The sequence below is a fragment of the Ursus americanus genome, chromosome 2 (genome assembly GCF_024610735.1).
Source record: "Ursus americanus isolate L20-20 chromosome 2, mUrsAme1.1.p, whole genome shotgun sequence".
NCBI classification, from domain to species: Eukaryota; Metazoa; Chordata; class Mammalia; order Carnivora; family Ursidae; genus Ursus; species Ursus americanus.
Window position 1 is genome coordinate 90528402 of NC_142128.1, and position 23129 is coordinate 90551530.

At 36.5% G+C, this 23129-nt stretch overlaps 1 protein-coding gene across 4 annotated transcripts in view; it reads left to right on the plus strand.

The window, feature by feature from the left end:
• COP1 (COP1 E3 ubiquitin ligase) overlaps positions 1–21278 on the plus strand; it is a 241315-nt gene extending 220037 nt beyond the window's left edge. For all 4 annotated transcript variants that reach the window (XM_045811397.2, XM_045811396.2, XM_045811398.2 and 1 more), the window contains 2 exons: positions 17128–17172; positions 19254–21278. In XM_045811397.2, the coding sequence (XP_045667353.2) occupies positions 17128–17172; positions 19254–19271 (63 nt within the window). In that variant the 3' untranslated portion in view covers positions 19272–21278. The remainder of the gene's footprint in view (positions 1–17127; positions 17173–19253) is intronic.
• Positions 21279–23129: the final 1851 nt, after the last annotated feature.

The following is a 23129-nucleotide window of genomic DNA, read 5'->3' on the forward strand; positions in this document are numbered from 1 at the left end:
CAGTAGCATTGCTAATGCATGGTACCAAGGTGTGCTGTGAGCAAACCACAGCTGGGTTTATTTATAACTAATTGTGTGGGGATCTGTCCTTGTTTGTGGTTCTGAAATCCCCATATAGTTCTTTCTCTGAGCAATTACTGTATCAGACAATTATTGAATAAGTAGCCTTATTTTTCTAAACTTTTTAGAAGTCATTGGTGTACTCTTCATTTTGATGAACAGTTTTGAGATTTTATATTTAAAGATTTTATTTATTTATTTGAGAGACAGAGCAGAAGCAGGTGGAAGGGCAGAGGGAGAGGGATATGCAGACTCCCTTCTGGACAGGGGGCTCCATCCCGAGACCCTGGGATCATGACCTGAGCCAAAGGCAGATGCTTAATCGACTGAGCCACCCAGGTGTCCCTCACTTGTATTATTTGTGCTCTGCTTCTTTACACAAGAAATTAAAGTCTAGATTGAAGACCCTTCATTAAAATGACCTCTGACTAAAAATCATGAACATAAATATTATTGAGGTCTAATTCAAAGGGGAAAAGAATGACTTATGACTGAATATTTCTCAAGGTATGTTTACAAAAATATTTGAGAGGTGTCCTCACCACTTTTTCATTTTCTAGGATTTCCAAGGCCAGGAAAGGTAGTACTTAACCTTGTATGCTTAAAGCCTTTGCAATATGTTCATCATTTTGAATCTGCTTGCTACCATTTCTTCCATTTCATCTTCCATGTAGCTACATATGTTCCCTCACCCTTTCGCTGCCAGATCATATATGCCCAAAACAGCCCAAACTTTCTCCTCCGGTAAATCTAGTAGGTGACAGCTGGTTTCTACTCAGATCGGATATATGAATATAGGAATCAAGTGATACTCCTATATAACAAATCAAAGCTGACATAGTAATTAGAGATGGATTTATTCAAATGTGAAGGCAAGTAAGTATTTTGTACATTGCACCAGTACCATCAGTTATACGTCCTTCTTTGCTAATTGAGGTTTTGTGGAAGCTCAGAGTTTGATCCTCAGAATATGAGTTTTAAATCCCATTATAAGATGAAATATTTGTGTCTTTCCTGTTATACTTAAAGACTAGATGGAATTATAACCACTTTTATGGCCAAGGATATACTAAAATCAGGGACAATCAGATATTTAATGATATAGCTATATTAGTTTTTTTCTGATAAGTTCGTGCCTCTTTCTGTTGGTAAATAGTTTTAATATCCACTCCTGAAAACAGTTTTTTGTGTTATATATGGTCTGAATGTGAACACAGTTCCTTTTTTTTTTTTTTTTTTAAGGTTTTTATTTATTTGACAGAGAGCTGGAGAGCACAAGCAGGGGGAATGGCAGAGGGAGAGGGAGAAGCAGGCTCCCCACTGAGCAGGGAGCCCGATGCAGGGCTCGATCCCAGGATCCTGGGATCGTGACCTGAGCCAAAGGCAGTTGCTTAACCAACTGAGCCACCCTGGCGCCCCTGAACACAGTTCCTTTGAATACCAAATATAAAAGGTCTTGACAGAAAAAAAAATTAGTTTGAGACAGGGAGGAAAGGTGACAATCTGATGATTCTGGGGGAGGTAGATTTTTGGTGGAGGTGGATCTCCTTCCAGTTCCCTTCCTGTGTGTGTGTTTCTCTCTACCCACATTACATTTCTAAATTGGCTCTTAGACGTGATTCTTGGACTACTTTGAAGTCTTAAGTTGTTGATATACTGTTAGCCTTTCAAAATGGTAAAACATCTTAGAAGAAGTCCTACAAAGAAATTGTAGATCAATTTGTATATATGTATATGGTCATTTTCCCAAAGAGGAACAGTTTATAACCAAATCATTTTTAATGAATGTGAATTTTCATGTAGAGACAGATCCAGTGGTAAAATTTAGTGGGCTCGTATTTTGTGTTTATAGTCATGATCACGTTAGGCTCTTTTATCTTTAGATAAAATTTATTTCAAATGCATTTATGTCTTCTGTTTGATTTGTACTATCCTTTCTTAAATCTAGTCATAGGTATAGGAAATATCCAGCACCTAGAGCATCATCAGTTTGCCATTAAAAGAATCTGGTCCACTTTGTCTTAGAGTGATTATAAAAATATCTTCAATATGGGATGTTTCCACTATTCATTCAGAAAAATCTTATTTAAAGGCTTAAAAATGTTGACTATGAAAATATGATAAGCCACCAAATCTAGAAGTCCTTTTTATTAGCAAAGTAATTCATTTCCTCTTATTAGATAAGTTAGTTATAAGAACAGGTGTTTGAACCAATTAAAAAAAATGAAGTATGATGTAATGAAGATAATATATTTTATTAAAATAATTACCCATTTTATTAATTGTAGGTTATGACTGTATCATTCTATTCATAATAATCTTTATGCTTAGATAGATATCCCTTGTCATCTTAAGCAAGGATACCAGTAGGGAGGAAAGAGAGCATTTGGATTTGACTGGATGATCTTGAAAATATTTCCTTGTGATGAAGAAACACCAGATCTCCCAGATCTTGAATTGGGATTGTCAGGGAAGAGTAGAATACTGGCAAGGCCTTATATCCTGACTATAGAACACTCTCTTCCATCCTACTTCTGTGGCCAAGCCCTGTTCTCCAGTGATATCACTTAAAATCATATTTCTAGGGAGATCCATAAAAGACCAGATTCTACACAAGAAAGGACTCTAGTCTAGATGGTTTGAAGAAAATAAAAGAGTGAAGAAACTGGATAACTGAACAGTATCACTTAAAGAGCATTGATAGAAGAAAAACTGTTAAAAATCTCTGCATATTGTATTTGCATCTCAACTCAAGGGAAAGGAAGAGGACGTTCATAAAGCAACTGTCGATCACGCACGAACAGAAAAACTGAAAGGGCAAATTCCGTTTAATGTGTTCCGTGGCTACAGGATCCTGAGTCAAAATCAGATTTGGCCGTATACAGAGTCCATGAACTCACATATGAAGGGAAAAGCCATTCTAATTTTCCAGAGGTATTTTGAATATAAATATCACTACCCTTCCATCCCAACCCAAAGTGAAAAAAATGAGGCAAAAGTCCCAATTTGATGTTTATAATCTTGGTATGAACAGAGCCTAAAGTATATGTCGTCTTTTATATGAAGTGACCTGCAGTCATCACTCCAAATTAGCACTCTTTTCTGGCAATGAGAAGACAGAGGTAAAGGAAATCCTGGACAGAAGACCATAAACCAGCATCTTTTTAGCTGGTCTATCACATAATGCCAACCAGGCATTATATACTAAGTGCTATCTTAATTCCAAGTCATCACCATAAATCTAAGGTATATACTTTTGACCTCTGTTTACAAGTGAAATTAAGGCGCAGAGAAGTTAACTGATTTACTCAAGATAACACAACTAAATAAGGAGTAGTAGAATTAGAATTTGAATCCAGCTCTACCTGGCTCCAAAACCCCACACTCTTTTAGCTACACCTCCTTCAGGCTGGAGAACAGTATGAACAAAGATGTAGATGAGAGAAACTACAATAGATGTTTAAGAAACTTCTAATAGAGTAGTCTAAATAAGAAGGTGGGGTAGAAACTATTGGGAAATGAGAGCGGTTCCAGATTATATAATCTCGAATGCCATACTGAAAAAGGAAGTGTAGGTTTTCTTACGTAGGCATTAGTAAGTTTCCAGAGTCCACTGTCCAGGGAGATGAAATTATCACATGAGAATATTTTCACAGCAGTGTGTAGAGTGAATTATACTGAGAAAAGATTAGAAGTAGTATCGTTAGGTAGGTTATTAAATAATCAGTACTTTTTTTCTGTATTCAGTTTCCTTTAAAAAATGTTAAGGTTAGCCTCACATATTACAAACATGTTTATTTAGAAACGTATATTGGGGCGCAGTCAGTTAAGCATCTGATTCTTGGTTTTGGCTCAGGTCATGATCTCAGGGTCATGAAATTGAGCCCCATGTTGGGCTCTGTGCTTAGCAGAGTCTACTTGAGATTCTCCATCTCCGTGTGCCTCCCACCCCCCTACCGCTTACGCTCGCTCTCTCAAAAAAATCATCATCATCATCATAATGAAAGTGTTTCAGTATGTTCGCTTAAGAAAAACAATTTTAGGGGTGCTTGCCTGGCTCAGTCAGTAGAGCGTGTAACTCTTGTTCTCAGGGTTGTGGGTTCAAGCCCCACATTGGGCTTGGAGCCTACTTAAAAAAAATCCCCAACTTTTGAAATATGTTCAAGGATGCAGGTATTGTCTCCCACCTACTGGCATACAACCTTTTTTGTTTTTTGCTTTTTGTAAGAATTGCACTTCCTTAACTTAATAGATGTGGATTTAAGATTTTTAGTAAGGGATATGATTAAAGACAATGACTCTAGGTGCCTTGGGGGGTGTGGGAGGGGAGTGAGACATCACCGAGAGAATAGAACACCATTAGAAAAAATGTAATTCTGTCTTTTCCTTGCCATTGACTCTTGTTATCTGTAAATAAAATCCTAACTCTGGTATGAGAAAATAGTTTACATGTTTACCCCAACCTGTTCTTCTCATCTAATCAACTAATATACAAACTGATTTGTCATCACCCCAAAACACCATTTTCCCCCCAAACTCATGGCATTGGCACAACCATGTCACTTTGTCTAAAATATCTTCTGTCTTTTCTCTTGAGAGATTTCAGCTGTTACTTTTTCATGTTCCCTTTGTGGTCTTATGTATGAAGCCTTTCTTATCCCTCCCACATAGAGGATCACTTCCTTCTTGCTTCCTCAGTTGCCTCTGTGAACTCTATATTTCTTATAATAATATAGTAGTTTTCTCTTTCAAAGTCCATTTCCCCTCCTACTCTATAATCTCAAGATCAGGCATCATATCTTACTCACTTCCAGAACTCCAGTACATAGCAGAATACCTGGTATATAATATCTACCCTAATGGTAAATGGATGGATAATGATAGATGAATAAAATGGCATGAAATTAATAAGCTTTATACAGAAGCCACTATCATGATATGAAAGCGCTGTGATAATAGACATATATTCTTTCTGTGGAAGCAATTTGTAGAGAGTTACCTTTATCACCTTGGAGATTAGGGAAAGCTTTTTTCAGAAGCTTCTGTAAAAGCCAAGTCCTAAAGACTGAGTTAGCTCTGGGAACTTGTGCAAAGGCCCTTAATGCTACAGACTTGAACTTCAGGTAGAGTTGCTTTTGAGGTCACCAGGTCATCTAATGCCAAATCCAAAAACCCATTATTACTAAACAATCCTTTCATTTTCTCATGATTTTTGACAGTTTGACTATCTTCTTTTTCTTAAACTCTTACCTGGAACTAGAAGCAGCTTTCCCTTGGGGTGCCTGGGTGGCTCAGTCCACTAAGTGTCTGACTTTCTGATTTTGGCTCAGGTCATGATCTCAGGGTTGTGAGATTAAGACCCACATCAGGCTCTGCTCTGGGTGCGGAACGTGCTTAAGATTCTTTCTCTGTCCTTCCTCTGCCCACCCCCCACTCTCTCTCCAAAACACAAAAACGAAAACAAAACACAACTTTCCCCTAAAAATGCTCACTTATAACATGCATATTCTATGCCAGATATTTATATGTGTCTTGTTTAATAACAACTCTATTAGTCCGCTTCCCTTCCCTTCATTAGTTCTATTAGCTCAGTTTTATTTTACAGTTGAGAAAACTGAGATTTAGAGAGGTTATGTAACTTGTCCATGATAACATAGTTTGGAAGTGTTAGACCATTGAACTTAAGTGTTTGTGACCCCATTGACTGTTTATTCCACTTTGCCGCTCTGGCTATCTATATAGCATGTTTTTGTCCACATGTTTTGTTAATTTAATTTTCAGAATATGGATTGTCTTATATAGTCAGGTCCATTTCATCCTAAGGGCCTATTAATAATATGTCCAGAAATAGAGAAGGGACCTCTGTGGAGTTGCCTTTTCTGTAAGAGAAACCTAGAGGCTTCTCTTAGGTGATCAAAGGGCTTAGAACTGAATATAAAATATGGCTTGTTACCAACAAGGATGAGATCCCAAGTTGGAAGTAGGGTTGTTTGTTACCTGAAACTCAAACAAGGTAGGGAGAGAGTAGAATCACCAGATAGAAAACTTAAGATTCTTTTACATCCTGAGAAAGCCCCAAAGGTGTGCTTGATATAATACAGTTGAAGTTCACAGGAGCGATGCTAAGCCTATCTGGAAAGATTTCACTTATGATCATGGTAGTTACTTCAGGGATTCAGAAAAAGGGAGTGAGAGGTACTTTTTCCCTAGTCTTTGTACTGTTTGAATTTTTACCACATATGTATATTACCAGTTCAAGTAAACCAATAAATATTAAAGAGAGAGAAAGAAAGGTGTCACAATGATCCCTGAGGAATGGTATGTTATTGTCCCCTTTTTTAAAACCCAGCAGCTTATTAACGCTCTTGCTAACTTTAATTATCCATTTCTACATTCTTGGAATATTTTATGTGCAAAATAATATGATCCACAAATAATGAAAGTTTAATTTCTACTTTCCCAATTTTATACCTAATTTTTATTCGTTTTGCTTTATGTTGACGGCCAGGATCTCTAGTATAATGTTGAATGGACGTGATGGCGCCCGGCGTCTTCATCTTGTTACTCACAAAAGGGAAAACTTTTGAATATGTCATGATTATGTATACTTTCTGCTGTAAGATTTTTGTAGAAACCTTGCAAAGAAGTTTCTTTCAGTTTTCGGCTTGCACAGAGTTCTCATCATAAATGAAGCTGGAGTATATTGCTTTCTTTTGTACCTATTGAAGATGATGTAATAATCTTTAAATATTGATGTGATGATTTTTTTTCTAACGTTAAATCGATCTTACCTCATTGGAATAAGCCCAACTTGGTCAAGATGCATTATTCATATATATTGTTAAAATTGACCTGCTGCTGTTTCATTTGGGATTTTTTCATCTATTTTCATGAATAACATTGGCCTGTAATCTTCCTTTCTTGCATTGTTCTTGTCACATTTTGATTTCATAATTATATTAAGTTTCATGAAACAAATGAAGGAGTCTTCTGTGGACAAATACATGTGATATTAGAAGTACTCTGTTCTTGAATATTTGACTGAGCTTGTAGATAAAGCTGTGTAAGCCTGAGATAGAAAAAAATTTTTGACAGTTGACTCATTTTTATTTTTATGCCTGTTAGATGATTCATGTTTTCTTTGTCTTCTTGTTCAGTTTTGGTCAGTTTTTTGTGAGAATTTTTCTACTTGGTTTAAATATTCAAATTTGTTAACAGAAAATTTTTTATCTCCATTTTTTCCTACAAAATTACTTATTCTGAGAGGAGAAATCAGTTTTAACATTTGAGAAAAAATAAATAAGAAAAGGGCTATAATCTGATTTTTGTTTAATAGTTGTCTTTCTTCTAGTTAAAACATGTTTATCATCATGAGTACCAAGGCTTACACATAAAACCATTCTTGTTTAATGGGAGTCCATGAAGATGGTGTGTCTGTCCATTTATTTAGGTGTTCTTTGATATCTTTCAACATTGTTTTTTATTTTCAGTGTGTAGGTCTTGCACATATTTTAGGCTTGTCTCTAAGTAGTTCATGTTTTTGATGCCATTATAAATGGTATCTTTTAAAAATCCATTTGCTAATTATTCATTTCTAATTTATAGAAATATATTGATTTTGATACAGTGACATCATATCTGACAACCCTGCTAGATCAGTTTATTAGTTTTAGCAGCTCTTTTAAGATTTAAGCTTTTCTACATAGGCAATCATGTTATTTACAAATAAAGACAATTTTACTTCTTCATTTCTCATCTGTGTGCTTTTTCTTTCTTTTTCTTGACTATTATTGCACTGAGTAGGACCTCTGATACAGTGTTAAATAGAAGTGGTAAAAGCAAACATCCTTCCCTTGCTTCCAGTCTGAAAGAGAACGAGTTCAGTATTTCACCATTAAGTGTGATGTTAGCTAAAAGTTTTTCATAGGAATTCCTTATCACCTTGAGGGAATTCCTTTGTTCTTCATTTGCTAGGAGTTTTTATTATGAATAGGTATTAAATTCTGTCATGAATTTTCTGTGTCAGTTATGATTATGTGATTTTCCAGTTCTGTTGAAAATGGTGAATTACATTCATTGACTTTTTTTCCCCAAATGTTAAGCCAACTAGAATATCTGGATAAATCCCAGTTGGACATGATGCGTTATTCTTTTTGTATGTGGCAAAATTCTGTTTATTTTCTTAAGGGTTTATATTTGTTTGTGAAGGCAGTTGGTCTGCATTTTTTTTTATAATGTCTTTCTGTGACTTTGACTTATAAACTGAGTTTGGAAGTGTTCCTTTCTCCTCTTATTCTCACTTTATCTTTCTTCTGTCATATCTGGGAATTTGCATCTTTCATAGAATTTATACATATCGTTGCCTGGCATAGATGGTTTATATTTATTCTCTATCTTTTTTAATAACTGTAGGATTATAGTGATAATCGCCTCATTCATTTTGTTACTGTTAACTTATATTTATCTTTTTTTAGAGATTTATCAATTTGTTTTAAGCACTAGCTTTTGTTTTTAATAATTTCTACCTTATTTTATTGATTTCTGCTTTTTATTATCATGTTTATATTTATGTTATGTCTAATTTGCTTTTTTCTATCTTCTTCAGCTGTACTTTATTACATTATTGATGTTAAACCTTTCTGCTTATTACAGGCATTTAGAGAAAGAATTTTCTAAGTGCCATTGTGTCTATGTTATACAAATTTTGTTATGTTTTGTTGGTTTTTGTTTTAAAGATTTATTTATTTATTTGTCAGAGAGAAAGAGCAAGGGCACACAAGCAGGGGGAGCAGCAGGCAGAGGGAAAAGCAGACTTCCCGCTGAGCAGGGAGTCCCATGTGGGACTTGATCCGGGACCCTGAGATCATGAACCAAGCCGAAGGCAGGCACTTAACCGACTGAGCCACCCAGGCGTCCCAATGTGTTGTGTTTTCAGTATCTCTTAGTTCAGTATAGTTTTTCATTTCCTTGTGAGTTCTTATTTGAGCCCTGGGTTTAAAATTTCCAAATATTTAGGGATATTTTTCAGGTGTCCTTTTGTTACTGTTTTCGAGTTTGGTTCTGTTTGGTCAGAGAACATGCTTGCGTAATTTTAGTCTTTTAAGTTTATTGAGATTTGTTTAATGGCCTGGCACATTATCTGTTCTGGTGAATGGTTCACATGCACTTGAAAATAATGTATACTTTTTGCCATTTAAGTGAGATTTATGTAAATATTAATTTGCTCAATTTGTTTTTGGTAATATTGTTCAAGTCTTTTATATCTTTCATTTTATGTCTGCTAATTCTTTGCATTATTAACAGAAAAGTATCGAAGTCTCCAAACATAAATCTATTCCATTCAGTTCCATCAGTTTTGCTTTGTGTATTTTGAAGCTCAGTTTTAGATATAAATACATTTAGGATTTTTTAAAAATTAAATTGACCCTTATTTAATTATAAAATGTCCCTTTTTATCCCTGGTCATATTCCTTGTCCTGAAGTCCGCTTTTTCTGAAGAGTCATTCCAGCTTTTTTTTTTTTTTTTTTTTTAAGATTTATATACTTATTTGAAAAGAGAGAGAGAGAGAGAACAAGCACACACAGAGGGGAGGGACAGATGCAGAGGGAGAGTTTTTTTAAAGCAGACTCTGGACTGAGCACAGAGCCCAACATAGGGCTTGATCTCACAACCCTAAGATTAGGACCTGAGCAGAAACCAAGAGTTGGATGTGTAATCGACTGCACCACCCAGATGCCCTGAGCCATTCCAGATTTCTTATGATTAATATTTGCATAGTACATTTTCCCCTCCTTTTACTTTGTACCTTTGTTTTTTAAAATAAAAAGATTTTTTAAATCAGGGGCGCCTGGGTGGCACAGCGGTTAAGCGTCTGCCTTCGGCTCAGGGCGTGATCCCGGCGTTGTGGGATCGAGCCCCACATCAGGCTCCTCCGCTATGAGCCTGCTTCTTCCTCTCCCACTCCCCCTGCTTGTGTTCCCTCTCTCGCTGGCTGTCTCTATCTCTGTCAAATAAATAAAATCTTAAAAAAAAAAAAAAAAAGATTTTTAAAATCAGTTATAAAAAGAAAAAAGTTTTAATGTTTGGGGTTTTTTTTTTTTAAGATTTTTATTTATTTATTAGAGAGCACACAGGTGGGGGAAGGGGCAGAGGGAGAAGGAAAGGCAGACTCCCCAAGGAGCTCTTTCCCAGGACCCTGAGATCATGACCTGAGCCGAAGGCAGATGCTTAACTGAGCCACCCAGGCGCCCCAAAGTTTGTTTTGATAGAAAGTTGTTTTTGGAGGTAAACTTGATTTTTTTGACATTGTTTTTAAATTTTATTAGGGGACTCTAGAGTAGCAGTCAGCGAACTTTTTCTTGAAGAACCACATTGCAGATATTTTAGGCTTTGCAGGCCCTACGGTCTCTGTTGCAGTTCCTCAGTTCTGCTACGCTAGTGCAGGAGCAGCCGTAGATGGTCTACGTATAATCAATTATCAGAGCTCTGTTCCATTAAGACTGAGATACAGAATATAGGCATTAGGCTAGATTTGGCCTGTAAGCGATAGTTTGCTGATCCCTGGTCTAGAGAAACATTTACTTTAAGGCTAATTTAGCCTTACTAACAAAGCATGACCCTTTGGGGACTCTTGCTGAATGCCCTAACTGCTCAGTGAGGTTTCTTCACTGTGGCTGCTCAAAGCTCAGACATCTCCTAATTCTGTGTGAAGTCTGGCATTTGATAATATTATTATAGATTGTCAGTAGTTGTACTTTCCCTGTTCATTGTTATTTTTCTGGCCTTGTGCAGGTTAACCCTATTCATGTGTAGTTTATTATAACAACATACAGTCAAGGAGACAGACCCCCATGCAGATTCCTGGAGCTCTACTTTTACGTCACTTTCTCCTGTGGTACTTGGCCCTACAAACTTCAGCTGCCCTACGGATACTCTGAACTTACATCTTTCTCCTCAACTTAGTGAGTCCGCTGTGGTCTGCCTACAGATTCCTCTGTTTGGATTCCCCTTCTTGCTTTGTGGTTCAGAAGTTGCCTCCAAGCAGAGAGCCAGGGCAATTACAGGACTCCCTTCTTGTAAGGATCATAGTCCTATACGGCCTGTTACCCAGTGTTGTCTTACGTATTTTGTTCAGTTTTCTAGTTGCTGATAGTAGGACAGCAAATCCATTCTGTTTACTGTGTTCACAACCAGAAATGGAAGTTATTTTTTTAACATATTCATTTCTATAGTAAAATTATTTCACATTCAAAATCATTTATGTCAATCTCTAAGAATAAATGCTCTAATTGCAAACTAAGTGAGCTTGCTCGGGATTGTACCGTATTAGTTATAATGGCACTTTCATAGGCAAGCTAGCAAAGAGAAAACTGTTACAGTAGGTGCTAGTTTTGTCTCAGTGTAAGTTAGTACAGTATCACTGACTTTAAACAAATTGGTATATGTTTGTGTTTATGTCTTCTATTTTTATAAAAGACTTACTGCTCTTTTTTTCCACTATCTTTTTTAATCTCTCTGTATTAAGAAGAAAATGGTAGGTACACTATTAGCTTAACCCTGAGGAGAGTTTTGCAGCAAACTGTCAATATTTTTTTTTTGTCTAAACTGCCAGTTTTTAAGAAAGAGAGAAAAAAATAATGAGACTTACTGGCTGGCACTTTAATTTTATTTAGCAAGTAAAAGCAACCCATTGAGCCAGAACTTATGTACATTAGGCCTGTGGCAGACTTTAGTTACAGCTAAGAATTACCAGTTCAAAATGCAAACAAGAATCACTCAAAAACTATAATAATATAAATCACTTCCATACCTCGGTGCTGAAGTAAAATACCTGGTTTTATTTTTCTGTTGCATGCAGAAGTTAATTTCTGGCTAAAAGACAGTTTAATCCTAAATCCCTTTAAAAGTTCATGGTCTTAGGGCACCTGGGTGGCTCAGTCAGTTAAGCAGGTGACTCTCTTAATTTCAGCTCAGGTCATGATTTCAGGGTCCTAGGATCAGCCCTGTGTTGGGTTCCCCTCTCAGCAGGCAGTCTGCTTGAGGATGCTCTCTCCCTCTTCCTCTGCCCCTCCCCCACTCCCTCCACCTCCACCCCCACTCTGGCATGCACTCATTCTCTCTGTCTCTCTAAAACAAGTAAATCTTTATAAAAAATAAAAGTTCATGGTCTTTTGAGGGAGAGGCATACTGAGATGTAAAGCTATTTTTCTTTCATTGTTAATTTGAATAGTTTTGAGTATTTCTAAGAATTCTTAGGACACCCTATTACCTATATAGTAGTCCCAAAAAGCACTTCCAGCTGGGCAGCTGTGTTGGCTTATTTGTAAGTGAGATGTTTATTTCCACAGGAAAAGATGTTATAGTTAATGCTCTGGTAGCATGTAATATGGTACCATCTATTAATGCCATAATAGTCCTGAGGTTACGAACAACATTATTCATTTTGGAGAGTTATCAGATATCGTCCTTCCTTGGTTTAGCTTAGTGATTGTATAGACTTCAAACTCCTCTTATGTGATAATCTAACTAGATGAGATTCTCTTATTTATATTAAGCCCAGTTTTTCATACTGTATGATAATATACTATGCTTTTCTAAGCTTTTCTTCCATGAAGAATTAAAAGCGTGAGTTATAGAATTCATACGGTCTGTAACTGGTAGAGGTAGATCCCCCTCCCCCCCAGAGTGAGTCCTTATCTCCACCAGCTTTCTCCCCCTTCTTCCTTTGTATTAAAGGTGACTTGAACCAAAATGGCAGAAAGAGAGAGTGCCTTAGGCTATAAATTTCTCATAGCCCCGACATTGTTTGTTCCCATAACAGAGGGAGTAATTCTTGATGACTGCAGCATCAAATGGTGGGTGGCAGTTGCTTTCTTAGAGACCGGAGTCTTTCCTCAGGCAGAAATTAGATTGGTCATTGCTATTTGTAGCTTCATTTGTGGATGGTGTTCACAGAAGAATCATCTCTAGGTCCACTGGTGGCAGTTGTGGTATCACATAGCTTGTTTAAAATTCTTTCAAGAAAGAAATCCATATGATACCACACAGTGCTGCTTTTGTTGTTTTCTGAGGCAGGCATAAAAATTCTGCCTTTTGGCCAGCCCAGAGTGAGTTATTATGCTGCCCAATGATACCCCAAATTCACTCCAACCAGTTTCTTAATTCAGGTAGCTAAAAGAGTAAATAAATCCCAAATTTATTTTCCTGCCCCCTCACTCCATCCCATCCCCCATATGGAAGTATTAATTCTATGCTCATTCGGTCCAGAAGTAGCCTATAATTCCCCAAAGTAAATACTGAAACTAATTCTATAGTGAGCACTATGTTACTTTTGTTACTGTTTTCAAAAATACATGTGTTGTTTTAAGGGAGAACCTCACCCAGGAACATATCTGTGTAGGGGAAGAAAGAGTTTTCCTTAACTTTCTTAGGGTCCCTGGCTGGATCTAAAAACTATACAAGACAGCACCATTTATTGAAGAGACTGTCTTTTTTCCACTGGATGTTTTTTCCTGCTTTGTCAAAGATTAGTTGCCCAAAGAGCCGAGGGTCCATTTCTGGGTTCTCTGTTTTGTTCCATTGGTCTATGTGTCTGTTTTTGTGCCGGTACCATGCTGTCTTTGTGATCACAGCTTTGTAGTACAGCTCGAAATCCAGCATTGTGATGCCCCCAGCTTTGTTTTTCCTTTTCAACAATTCCTTGGCGATACGGGGCCTTTTCTGGTTCCACACAAATTTAAGGGCCGTTTGTTCCAGTTCTTTGAAAAATGTCAATTTTTGATCGGGATGGCATTGGAAGTGTAGATTGCTCTGGGTAGCATAGACACTTTAACTATGTTAATTCTTCCAATCCATGAGCATGGAATATTTTTCCATCTTTTTGTGTCTTCTTCAATGTCCTTCAAGAGTGATTTGTAGTTTCTAGAATATAGATCCTTTACGTCTCTGGTTAAGTTAATTCCGAGATAACGTATGATTTTTGGTGCTATTGTAACAGCTACATGCAAAAGAATGAAACTTGACCACTCTCTCACACCATACACAAAGATAAACTCCAAATGGATGAAAGACCTTGATGTGAGACAGGAATCCATCAAAATCCTAGAGGAGAACATAGGCAGCAACCTCATTGACATTGGCCACAGCAACTTTTTTCATGACACATCTCCAAAGGCAAGAGAAACAAAAAAAATGAACTTGTGGGGCTTCATCAAGATAAAAAGCTTCCGCACAGCCAAGGAAACAGTCAAAAAAACGAAGAGGCAGCCCACAGAATGGGAGAAGATATTTGCAAATGACACTACAGATAAAAGAATGGTATCCAAGATCTACAAAGAGCTTCTCAAACTCAGTAAACAAGAAACAAATAAATCAAAAAATGGGCAGAAGATATGAACAGACACTTTTCCAATGAAGACATACAAATGGCTAACAGACACATGAAAAAATGTTCAAAATCATTAGCCATCAGGGAAGTTCAAATCAAAACCACACTGAGATACCACCTTACGCCAGTTAGAATGGCAAAAATCGACAAGACAAGAAACAGCAATTGTTGGAGAGGATGTGGAGAAAGGGGATCCCTCCTACATTGTTGGTGGGAATGCAAGTTGGTACAAGCACTTTGGAAAACAGTGTGGAGGTCCCTTAAAAAGTTAAAAATTGAGTTACCCTATGATCCAGCCATTGCACTACTGGGTATTTACCCCAAAGATACAGATGTAGTGAAGAGAAGGGCCATATGCACCCCAATGTTCATAGCAGCATTGTCCACAATAACTAAATCATGGAAGGAGCCGAGATGCCCTTCAACAAATGACTGGATTAAGAAGTTGTGGTCCATATATACAATGGAATATTAGTCAGCCACCAAAAAGAATGATTTCTCAACATTTGCTGCAACATGGACGGGACCGGAGGAGATCATGCTAAGCGAAATAAGCCAAGCAAAGAAAGACAATTATCATAACGGTTTCACTCATTTATGGAACATAAGAAGTAGGAAGATTGGTAGGAGAAGAAAGGGAAGAAAAAAGTGGGGGTAAACAGAAGGGGGAATGAACCATGAGAGACTATGGACTCTGGGAAACAAACTGAGGTCTTCAGAGGGGAGGGGGTGGGGGATTGGGTTAGGCTGGTGATGGGTGTTAAGGAGGGCACGTATTGCATGGTGCACTGGGTGTTATACGCAAGTAATGAATCATGGAACTTTACATCAAAAACTAGGGATGCACTGTATGGTGACTAACATAATATAATAAAAAATATTATTATAAAAAAAAGAAATACAATGAAGAACCAGTAAAAAAACCAACCAACCAAACAAACAAACAAACTATACAAGACGGTTTGACAGGAGAAAACCATACAATTTTATCTAATAGAAGTTTTACATGACGTGGGAGCCTTCATAAGGAAATGAAGACCCAAAGAAACAGACCTTTGTATTTTATGCTAGGTGTATGAAGAGTGGGTAGTGGTGTAGAAATGTGGATAGATTAAGAAGTATGAGGTCATTGTTGAAAGTTGAGGGAAACTTGGCAAGTCCTCTTTGTTCACATTCTTCTTGGTGTCCCTTTGTCTTTGGAGATAAGGATTCTTCTTCACTCGGGTGTAAGAAAGGCACCTCTCACATGAGGGTTTTATGACATGTTTCAGGGGAAAAGGGTAAAGTGAGTGGGAGATCAGAGTGACTTTCCTGCTTCTGCTGTTTTCTCAGACTCCTTCAGCTTAAAATATTCAAATATGTCAAGGTGCCATATTTTGGGGCTGTTTCCTGAACCCCATCATCAGCGATTCCCATGCTCACCCCCAGAAAAAAAAAATCTATTACTTCTTCATACTACTGTGACCATTGATGCTGTTACCACTGACTATATCCAAGGAATATTTTGATTCCCAAAATTTTGGAGACAGTGGAAGAAATTATTTTCTCTTACACCAGTAGCAACCAGATGAGCAGTTTTTAGGTGTCACTTTACTAGGAATCAAAGGAAAAGTTAAAAAAATAGAAATATGTAAGTTTGTAGAGCACAGATTTCTTATATTGAAGAAACTAAAGTTTAACTCATACTGGCTAAATTAACTTTCTGGCGTACAAATCAATTTCCTTCTTCTCTTTCTCATTTTGTCATGAATCCTGTAGGATGTTCAGGCAGAGCCAATCTTTCTTTGAGGTTTGACCACTTTATCTATTTCTCGTAGCTGTTTTTTGGACTTGGTCTTTTCCATCTGCCATGTGGCCTCTATGTCAGTTTTGAATCTGTTTACCCCCGTTTAGCAGCCTACTCTGAAAAGCAAAAAGACTTCTATATACTTCAAGCTCCAGAGCCCGACTTGACTTTGTTTCCAATAGGAAGCATGCCCCAACTCTTACTTACTGAGATTCTCTGGTAAACTCAGTCTTGTCCATTCCTTTTCCCACCCTTCTTACTCTTCAGAGAAATGTTTTTTCCTACGACTTAGAATATAGTATATATGTTCAATAGCTAAATTGTACTGAATTAATCATCAAAGTTATTAAAAATGCATATACTGAGTGATTGAATAATTAAAAGGAAACGTAGCTTTCTTCTGCCAGATAAATAGTCACTTTTTTTTTTTTTTGGTGGTTTCCTGATACCAAATACCTGTCCGTAGAGACTATGCCAGAGATGTTGACAGCTTTTATATCAATTACATCAATTGTTTCATGAGAGAAAAGGAATGAAGAGTTTTCTGTGGAAAGGATTATGCACTTTGTTTTTCTCAAATTATTCTCATTTTTTTGTTTTATTTCAGCCTTTGTTTCTCTTGGCTTTCCTTCCAGTGGTAATCTATTTTTCTTTATATTTGAAATCTTACTACTGTGTTTCAAATCTTATTTTTCTTATTCAAACTTAATCCTGAAAATACGGGATTTGGGGTTTAAAATCCATAGTTAAAACATGTTAAAGTTGGTTTTCCACTTTAGATGCTATTGGTGTCTTAAGGTGAAATGAAAAAAGAAGGATGAGAGGAGATTATTCTCTTGGACTGCCCTCCAGGAAATCCTTCTCTATACTTTAAAAGTTCTTATTCTTTTCTAGGAGTCCAATGTGTTGATTGCTGCTAACAGTCAGGGTACAATTAAGGTAAGCTATGTTATACATCTTCATTTTAAATTCAGATCCATTTTTAGACTCTAACAGACTATATATAACATGGAAATACGGAGTTGTACTAAGCCTTAGAGATCATTCCAAGTCATGGGTCTCTGTCCATGTGAAATGGCTTTGAGGGGAGGTTATATGAATGTTGAATAGATCGACAGCTGGTCAGAATGAAGAATAGATGAAGGCTCTAAAGTATTCACTATGGCTCAAGCACTGTGGCTTCGGTCGTGCAGGTGTATTCAGTGGACAAGGTCCAAGATAGAGCATGGGATGCTTAGACATTCAGCAGATTGAAAAATATCTGGTCTTATTTTACTCTTCTCTTTCTCATGTTTGTCTTCCTTTTCTTCCCTGACAAGTAGGGTTTTCCTCAGTTGCCAAGGGAAGAAAAGGTATTTTAGTATTGCACTGAAAATTGATCATGTGATCATCCATTAGTGTAATTTGAAAATTTAAACGTCTCTTGTCACACAGTCACAAGTTTTTTATACATAGCTTTCCACGTATTTTTCTTTGTAGTTAGCAGCTCAAGGAAGAAATAATGTTATCTGATTGCACGTGAGCATGACACACTAGATAAATAAATCCTGAGCTGAGCAGTGACCTTTTTAAACAAAACACCATTTGGGGAGAGGGTGTTAGTACATGAGTTCGATTAGCACTAATTTTGTGGGTGCTAGTTCTTTCTATATATTCTCTGCTGATACAGAAATATCAGGAAGTGATCTTTTAAAAATAATATGTATCTGTTTCTTCTCCCACTGAGCATTAATTTTGCTGTGGCTTCCTTCCACTCATCCTGAGTGGGGAATGACCCAGCAACCAAGGGAGCAAACCCAAGCCTAACACATTGTTCTGTGGAGATGAACTGAGCAAACTCAAAGCAGAACTGCACTGTTAACTGGTCAAACTAATTTACATGTATACTCCTTTTTATACAGCTAGGTTCTCTATTTGGAAAGCCTCACTAGAGAGCCATGGACAACTTAAGTGAAAGCCAGGCTTTTAAACTGATTGGTGTTATGTTCTGGAATCTCAAGCAAGATGGTAGAAGGTCTTGGAATCTCTGTTTTATGTGGCTCTCTGTAATCTCTCAGTTTTTCTTGATTCTCATGGCAAGGCATGTATGGAAAAAGCTATACCTTGTTCTTCAGCAAGTTTGGTCTTTGAGGCAGTTAAGATTGCTAACGTATCTGCAGAAAGCTCAAAACTACACATGTACTTATAGAATCTAAGTGACAACTCTTAAGATTTTGTTCAGCGGCATTGACCTCTTTTGTTAAATTGGCTACTTGACAAATAAAAAGACAAAAAGCATCATGGAAGCACAGGTGCAGGTGAAGCCTTAGCACAGCAGAAAGGGAAAAGTTGCTCCTGCAGTTCTTTCCACCTAGCACTGCAAGTCTCCATCTAACATAATCCTTTTGACAGTGTCTTATAATTGTCCTCAGCTTCTGTGTCCTTTCTTAGACATTTTTTCAACTGTTTTTATAACTGATCATTGCTGCTCCTGCTGCTGCTTTTTACCTTTAGCAGTATGACAGCTTTCTCGTATGATAAGATATGACTTGAACTGTAATAACTAACACAATACCTTGACATCAGATGATTGACTAGGAAATGAATGAAGCACTAGGAAAAGGCAACATTTTAGATCCTGTATACTTTGATTGCTATAAACTCTTCATCAGTGGAAGAAATAGATTAAAATCCTGAGTAGCAATACTTAAAATTTTCTTAAGAATATGGAAAGATACCAACATACATTTCAGATTCGTTCTATCACCCAGTTCATTTATCTGTATGTTTTATGTAGTTTAAAGGCTCCCTAGTTAACTGTGGAGCTAACTAATCTGAAAGAGTTCATGCAACTGTTGAGTTGAAAGGAAGGAAGGATCAATGTCTAATCCCTTCAAATTCTTTAGCATTTTAGCAGTTGGAAAAAGTTTTCTTGATTTGGTTCTCCATTTACAATACAGTAAAGATTCATTAAACTGTTTCCATATTTTAAAATGATTTTATTAAACTGATTCTTTTTTCCCCATTTTCCCCCCAATTAGGTGCTGGAGTTGGTATGAAGGGTTTACTCAAGTTATATTGTATTTGATCCTGCTGAAATACATCTGCAGCTGACAATGAGAGAAGACAGAAACTGTCATGTGATGTCTCTCCCCAAAGTCATCACGGGTTTTGGATTTGTTTTGAGTATTTTTTATTTTCCTTTTCTTTTCTCCTTCATGACCTTTGGGACATTGGGACTACCCAGTGAACTCTCCACCATCAATGTAACTCTATGGACTTTGCTGCTGTTGGTGGTGTGGTTATCTAATTTTTGTGATAGGGAAACAAATTCTTTTGAATAAAAATAAATAACAAAAAAATAATAAAAGTTTATTGAGCCGCAGTTGAGCTGGGAAAGTCTTTGTCAAAGATAGCAAGAGATAATCTTTTCAAGAAGTAACATACATGAACTCTGAATAATTTGTAAGGTCCATATTTCCCAACCTGTTTGGAATTCTGCATATCAATATAAATGTAAAGGTATATGGATTTCCTTCCAGGGAATTTAATGTTTATAGTAGGTGGGAAGATTAGTAACTTTGCCTTATGAATTCCTAGAGTAGGTGGGAAAATTAGTTAATTTTACCTTATGAATTCATTCTCTGACCAGATTTATATCATCAACAAATACCATATTTCAGTCCCTCTGGATCTGACCAAGAATCTAACATTTTGACCAGTTGAGACCACATTCAAACAGAAAGGAATGGGGCACCTGGCTGGCTTAGTCGGTAGAGCATGTGACCAGGGTTTTGAGTTCAAGCCCCAAGTTGGGTGCAGAAGTTATGTTAATTAATTAGTTAGTTAATTAATTAATTTAAAAAAAACAGGGAATGTCAGTCTGTGGCAGCTATTGTCTTTGCCTTTGAAATGTTGCCTATACATGCTTTAAGCCCTAAATGCAGACAAACCACCTTTAACTTGTAAAATCATAGCTATCAGATAGTCAAAGATATTAGTACCATCCTCAGCTGAACAGTGACTTTGAGCAGGGGTTAACAAGCTTTCTGGAAAGGGGGCCCAATAGGAAATACTTTAGTCTTTAAAGATCATGTGATCTTTGTCATAATTATGCAACTCTACCATTGTAGCAGGAAAGCATCCACAGACTTAGCAGGAAGAGAATTTGAAGCCCCATTTCTGAAATTACCAAGCCATGTAATATCTTAGACTGTCTAGTTAATTTTGTGTTGTTTTCAATTTGTAAAAAGGAAGAAGTTAGTAGTTTGAGTAGCCGGTCAAGCAAAAGTAATGTGGAGTTTTCTGTTTGAGCCTTTAAAAGTGTGAACACTTTTAAGAAAGAGATATAAACAGAATTATACCCCACACATATTTTATAAAAACAGACACTTGGAGAAGCTTGGTATGAATAAATATATGAATGGTAAGGGTAATTGAAATATCCCACTGTATCCTTCTACACTCAAAGTATTGGGTCCACATTCCATTATCTGAAACCTTTGGGTCAAATGCGTTTTGGAATTTAGAACTTCTTAAATTTTAGAAAAGTAATAGAGTACATATACTATATATTACATAACACCATCCAACAGAGTCTGGAGCAATACTCTGTTATCAAATACATTAATATTTGTAGCAAAATGTATGAATGTTCACATTATATGAGATTAATAAAGGTTAAAAATAGTCTTGTATCAATTCAGACAGTTTTTACCACCGAATCGGTTTGCCTAAAACTTAGGTAAAATTTTCAGTTTGCAGAGCTTTAAGACATTTATATCTTACTAATTTTGGGGAGTGAAGCACCTGATAAACTTTTGGACTCAGTTTTGAGAGGAAAGGTCACTATCATTCAAAAGTACACCTGTCAACCAGAACAATGTTAGGCAGCCTTCTTCTAAGATTAATGAATGACCTTTTGCAAAGATGCAGAAAGAAGATTCAAATGTAGATTCTTTACTTAAAGAACTCAAGCAGATATGTCCAGAAAATCACCAAAATGGGACACAAAGAATTAATGCCTCTTTGAATGCATTTAAATAAAAGATTATTTTGGTTTTTAATTTGGTCTGACTTTTTTTATGTTTTATTTCAAGCTGTCAATATTGTAAGGTCATGTTAATTTCCATATGTGTGGAAGGATACAATAAGATACCTTTATTAGTTATCAAAAGGGACTCAATTTTTAAATAAATTATTTTTAAAAGGCAGTGCTTTACTTAAATTTGTGTTTTTAACTTTTTCTTGTAAATAGTGATAAATTTTTAAATTTGAGTTAGTCTTTGAAAGATGTCAACATCAAACTATATCACTATTCCTTGGAAAAATAATAGTTGAATAAAGCTTAACGGTAATGTACGTTTTAACCCCAAAAGAACTTCTAGCTCAAGAAGAATATAGGTCTTCATGTTTTAATCTAATCTTTATTTCAGTGGAATTGCAGGGGTGTCTTAGACATAGTTGAATTTGTTCTCAGGCACACAACTTCTACTTAAGAAACACTAAAGGTTGAAGAACTTTGTAAAATTCTTGTAAGATAATTTAGCTAATAGACATCAAGAATTTGTGGTACTGAGCGAAAACTTCAGAAAGATCAGTGTGGTTGGACCATTAAGGAAGAGATGAGCACAGGATGAATTTGAGGGAGTAGAGGAAGCCAGTAGATACGCAGAGCCTTCTAGGGCATGGTTAAGAATTTGAATTTTGTTATAGAAAGCAGTTAATAAGAAGGGTTATGTGGAATGACATGATTTCCTTTATGGTGATTGGATAGACAGGAACAAGAGTGCGATTAGGAAGGTGATGAGTCAAGAGTTAATGGTAGCTTCAATTAAAGTGGTAGCGTGACCCAACCTAAAAACCTATTTCAGCTTGATGGAGTTTACCACAGTTTTAATTTCTGTACCTTGGAAAATTCTTGATTAAAGTCATTTTCTCATAATAATTTGTGACAACAAAGAATACAACTCAGCAAATTTATTTCTTCAGTGGTTATGCAATCCTCCACCACAGGTGTGGCTCTTGAGAACCTCGTGGCTAAAATGTCTGTGTGCTGTTTTGGGAACCTCACTTCTCCAGTCTCAGAACTAGAAGCTACTTAAACTTGGTTCTGAATATAAAGGTAATTAATTGGCTATTGACCTGAATGTAATTACTCAAATGTAACAAGGATTTATAGGAAAAGTCTGCCTACTTAGAAATGAGACTTGAGGACGTGTTAACTTAGATCCTGAGCCTATTGTGTTACATGACATTAAATACAATAGTAACACCTTATAGTTCCTCCCAGAGTGGTTAGTTACCAACCCCTCTGTTTATGTGGGGCACTCTTGGATTTTTGGACTGAAGAGAAAAGCCATAGTGATTGTTCTAGAAATATTTGTTGAGATCCTGTTTTGTGTGAGGCACTATATACTACATACTACGTATATAAAATAAATAGAATATGATCCCTTCTCTCAAAAAGCTTATTGTCCAGTAGGAGAGACAGATAAAGAGTGTATAAGTACCATAGTAGGTGTAAATTTTAGATACATAGAGTAACAACATAACCTGAGTGGTGGGAGACTAAGGGCTTGAGAGTAGGGGTGGTTATCAGGAATTATTTTCGTGGAGGAAGTAACAGTTGAATCCTGAAGAGCAAGTTAGAGTTCAGCTATAAGAGGCAAAGGAAAATTCAAGACAAAGGGAAGCAAAGAAATTGGTCCAACTAGTGGCCAAAGCTGGGTCAATTTGAGCAACAAAATAAACTAGTATTGGAGTATAGATTATAACCCCAAATATAAATATTCATGAGTACTTACTGATGTAAATGATTGAATAAACAAAGGGAGAGAAGTAAGAAATTTCCCATGCAGAATTCCCAATTGTGTTAAGAGGATGGAATATAATGCCTTACTCCCTAAAAAAAAAAA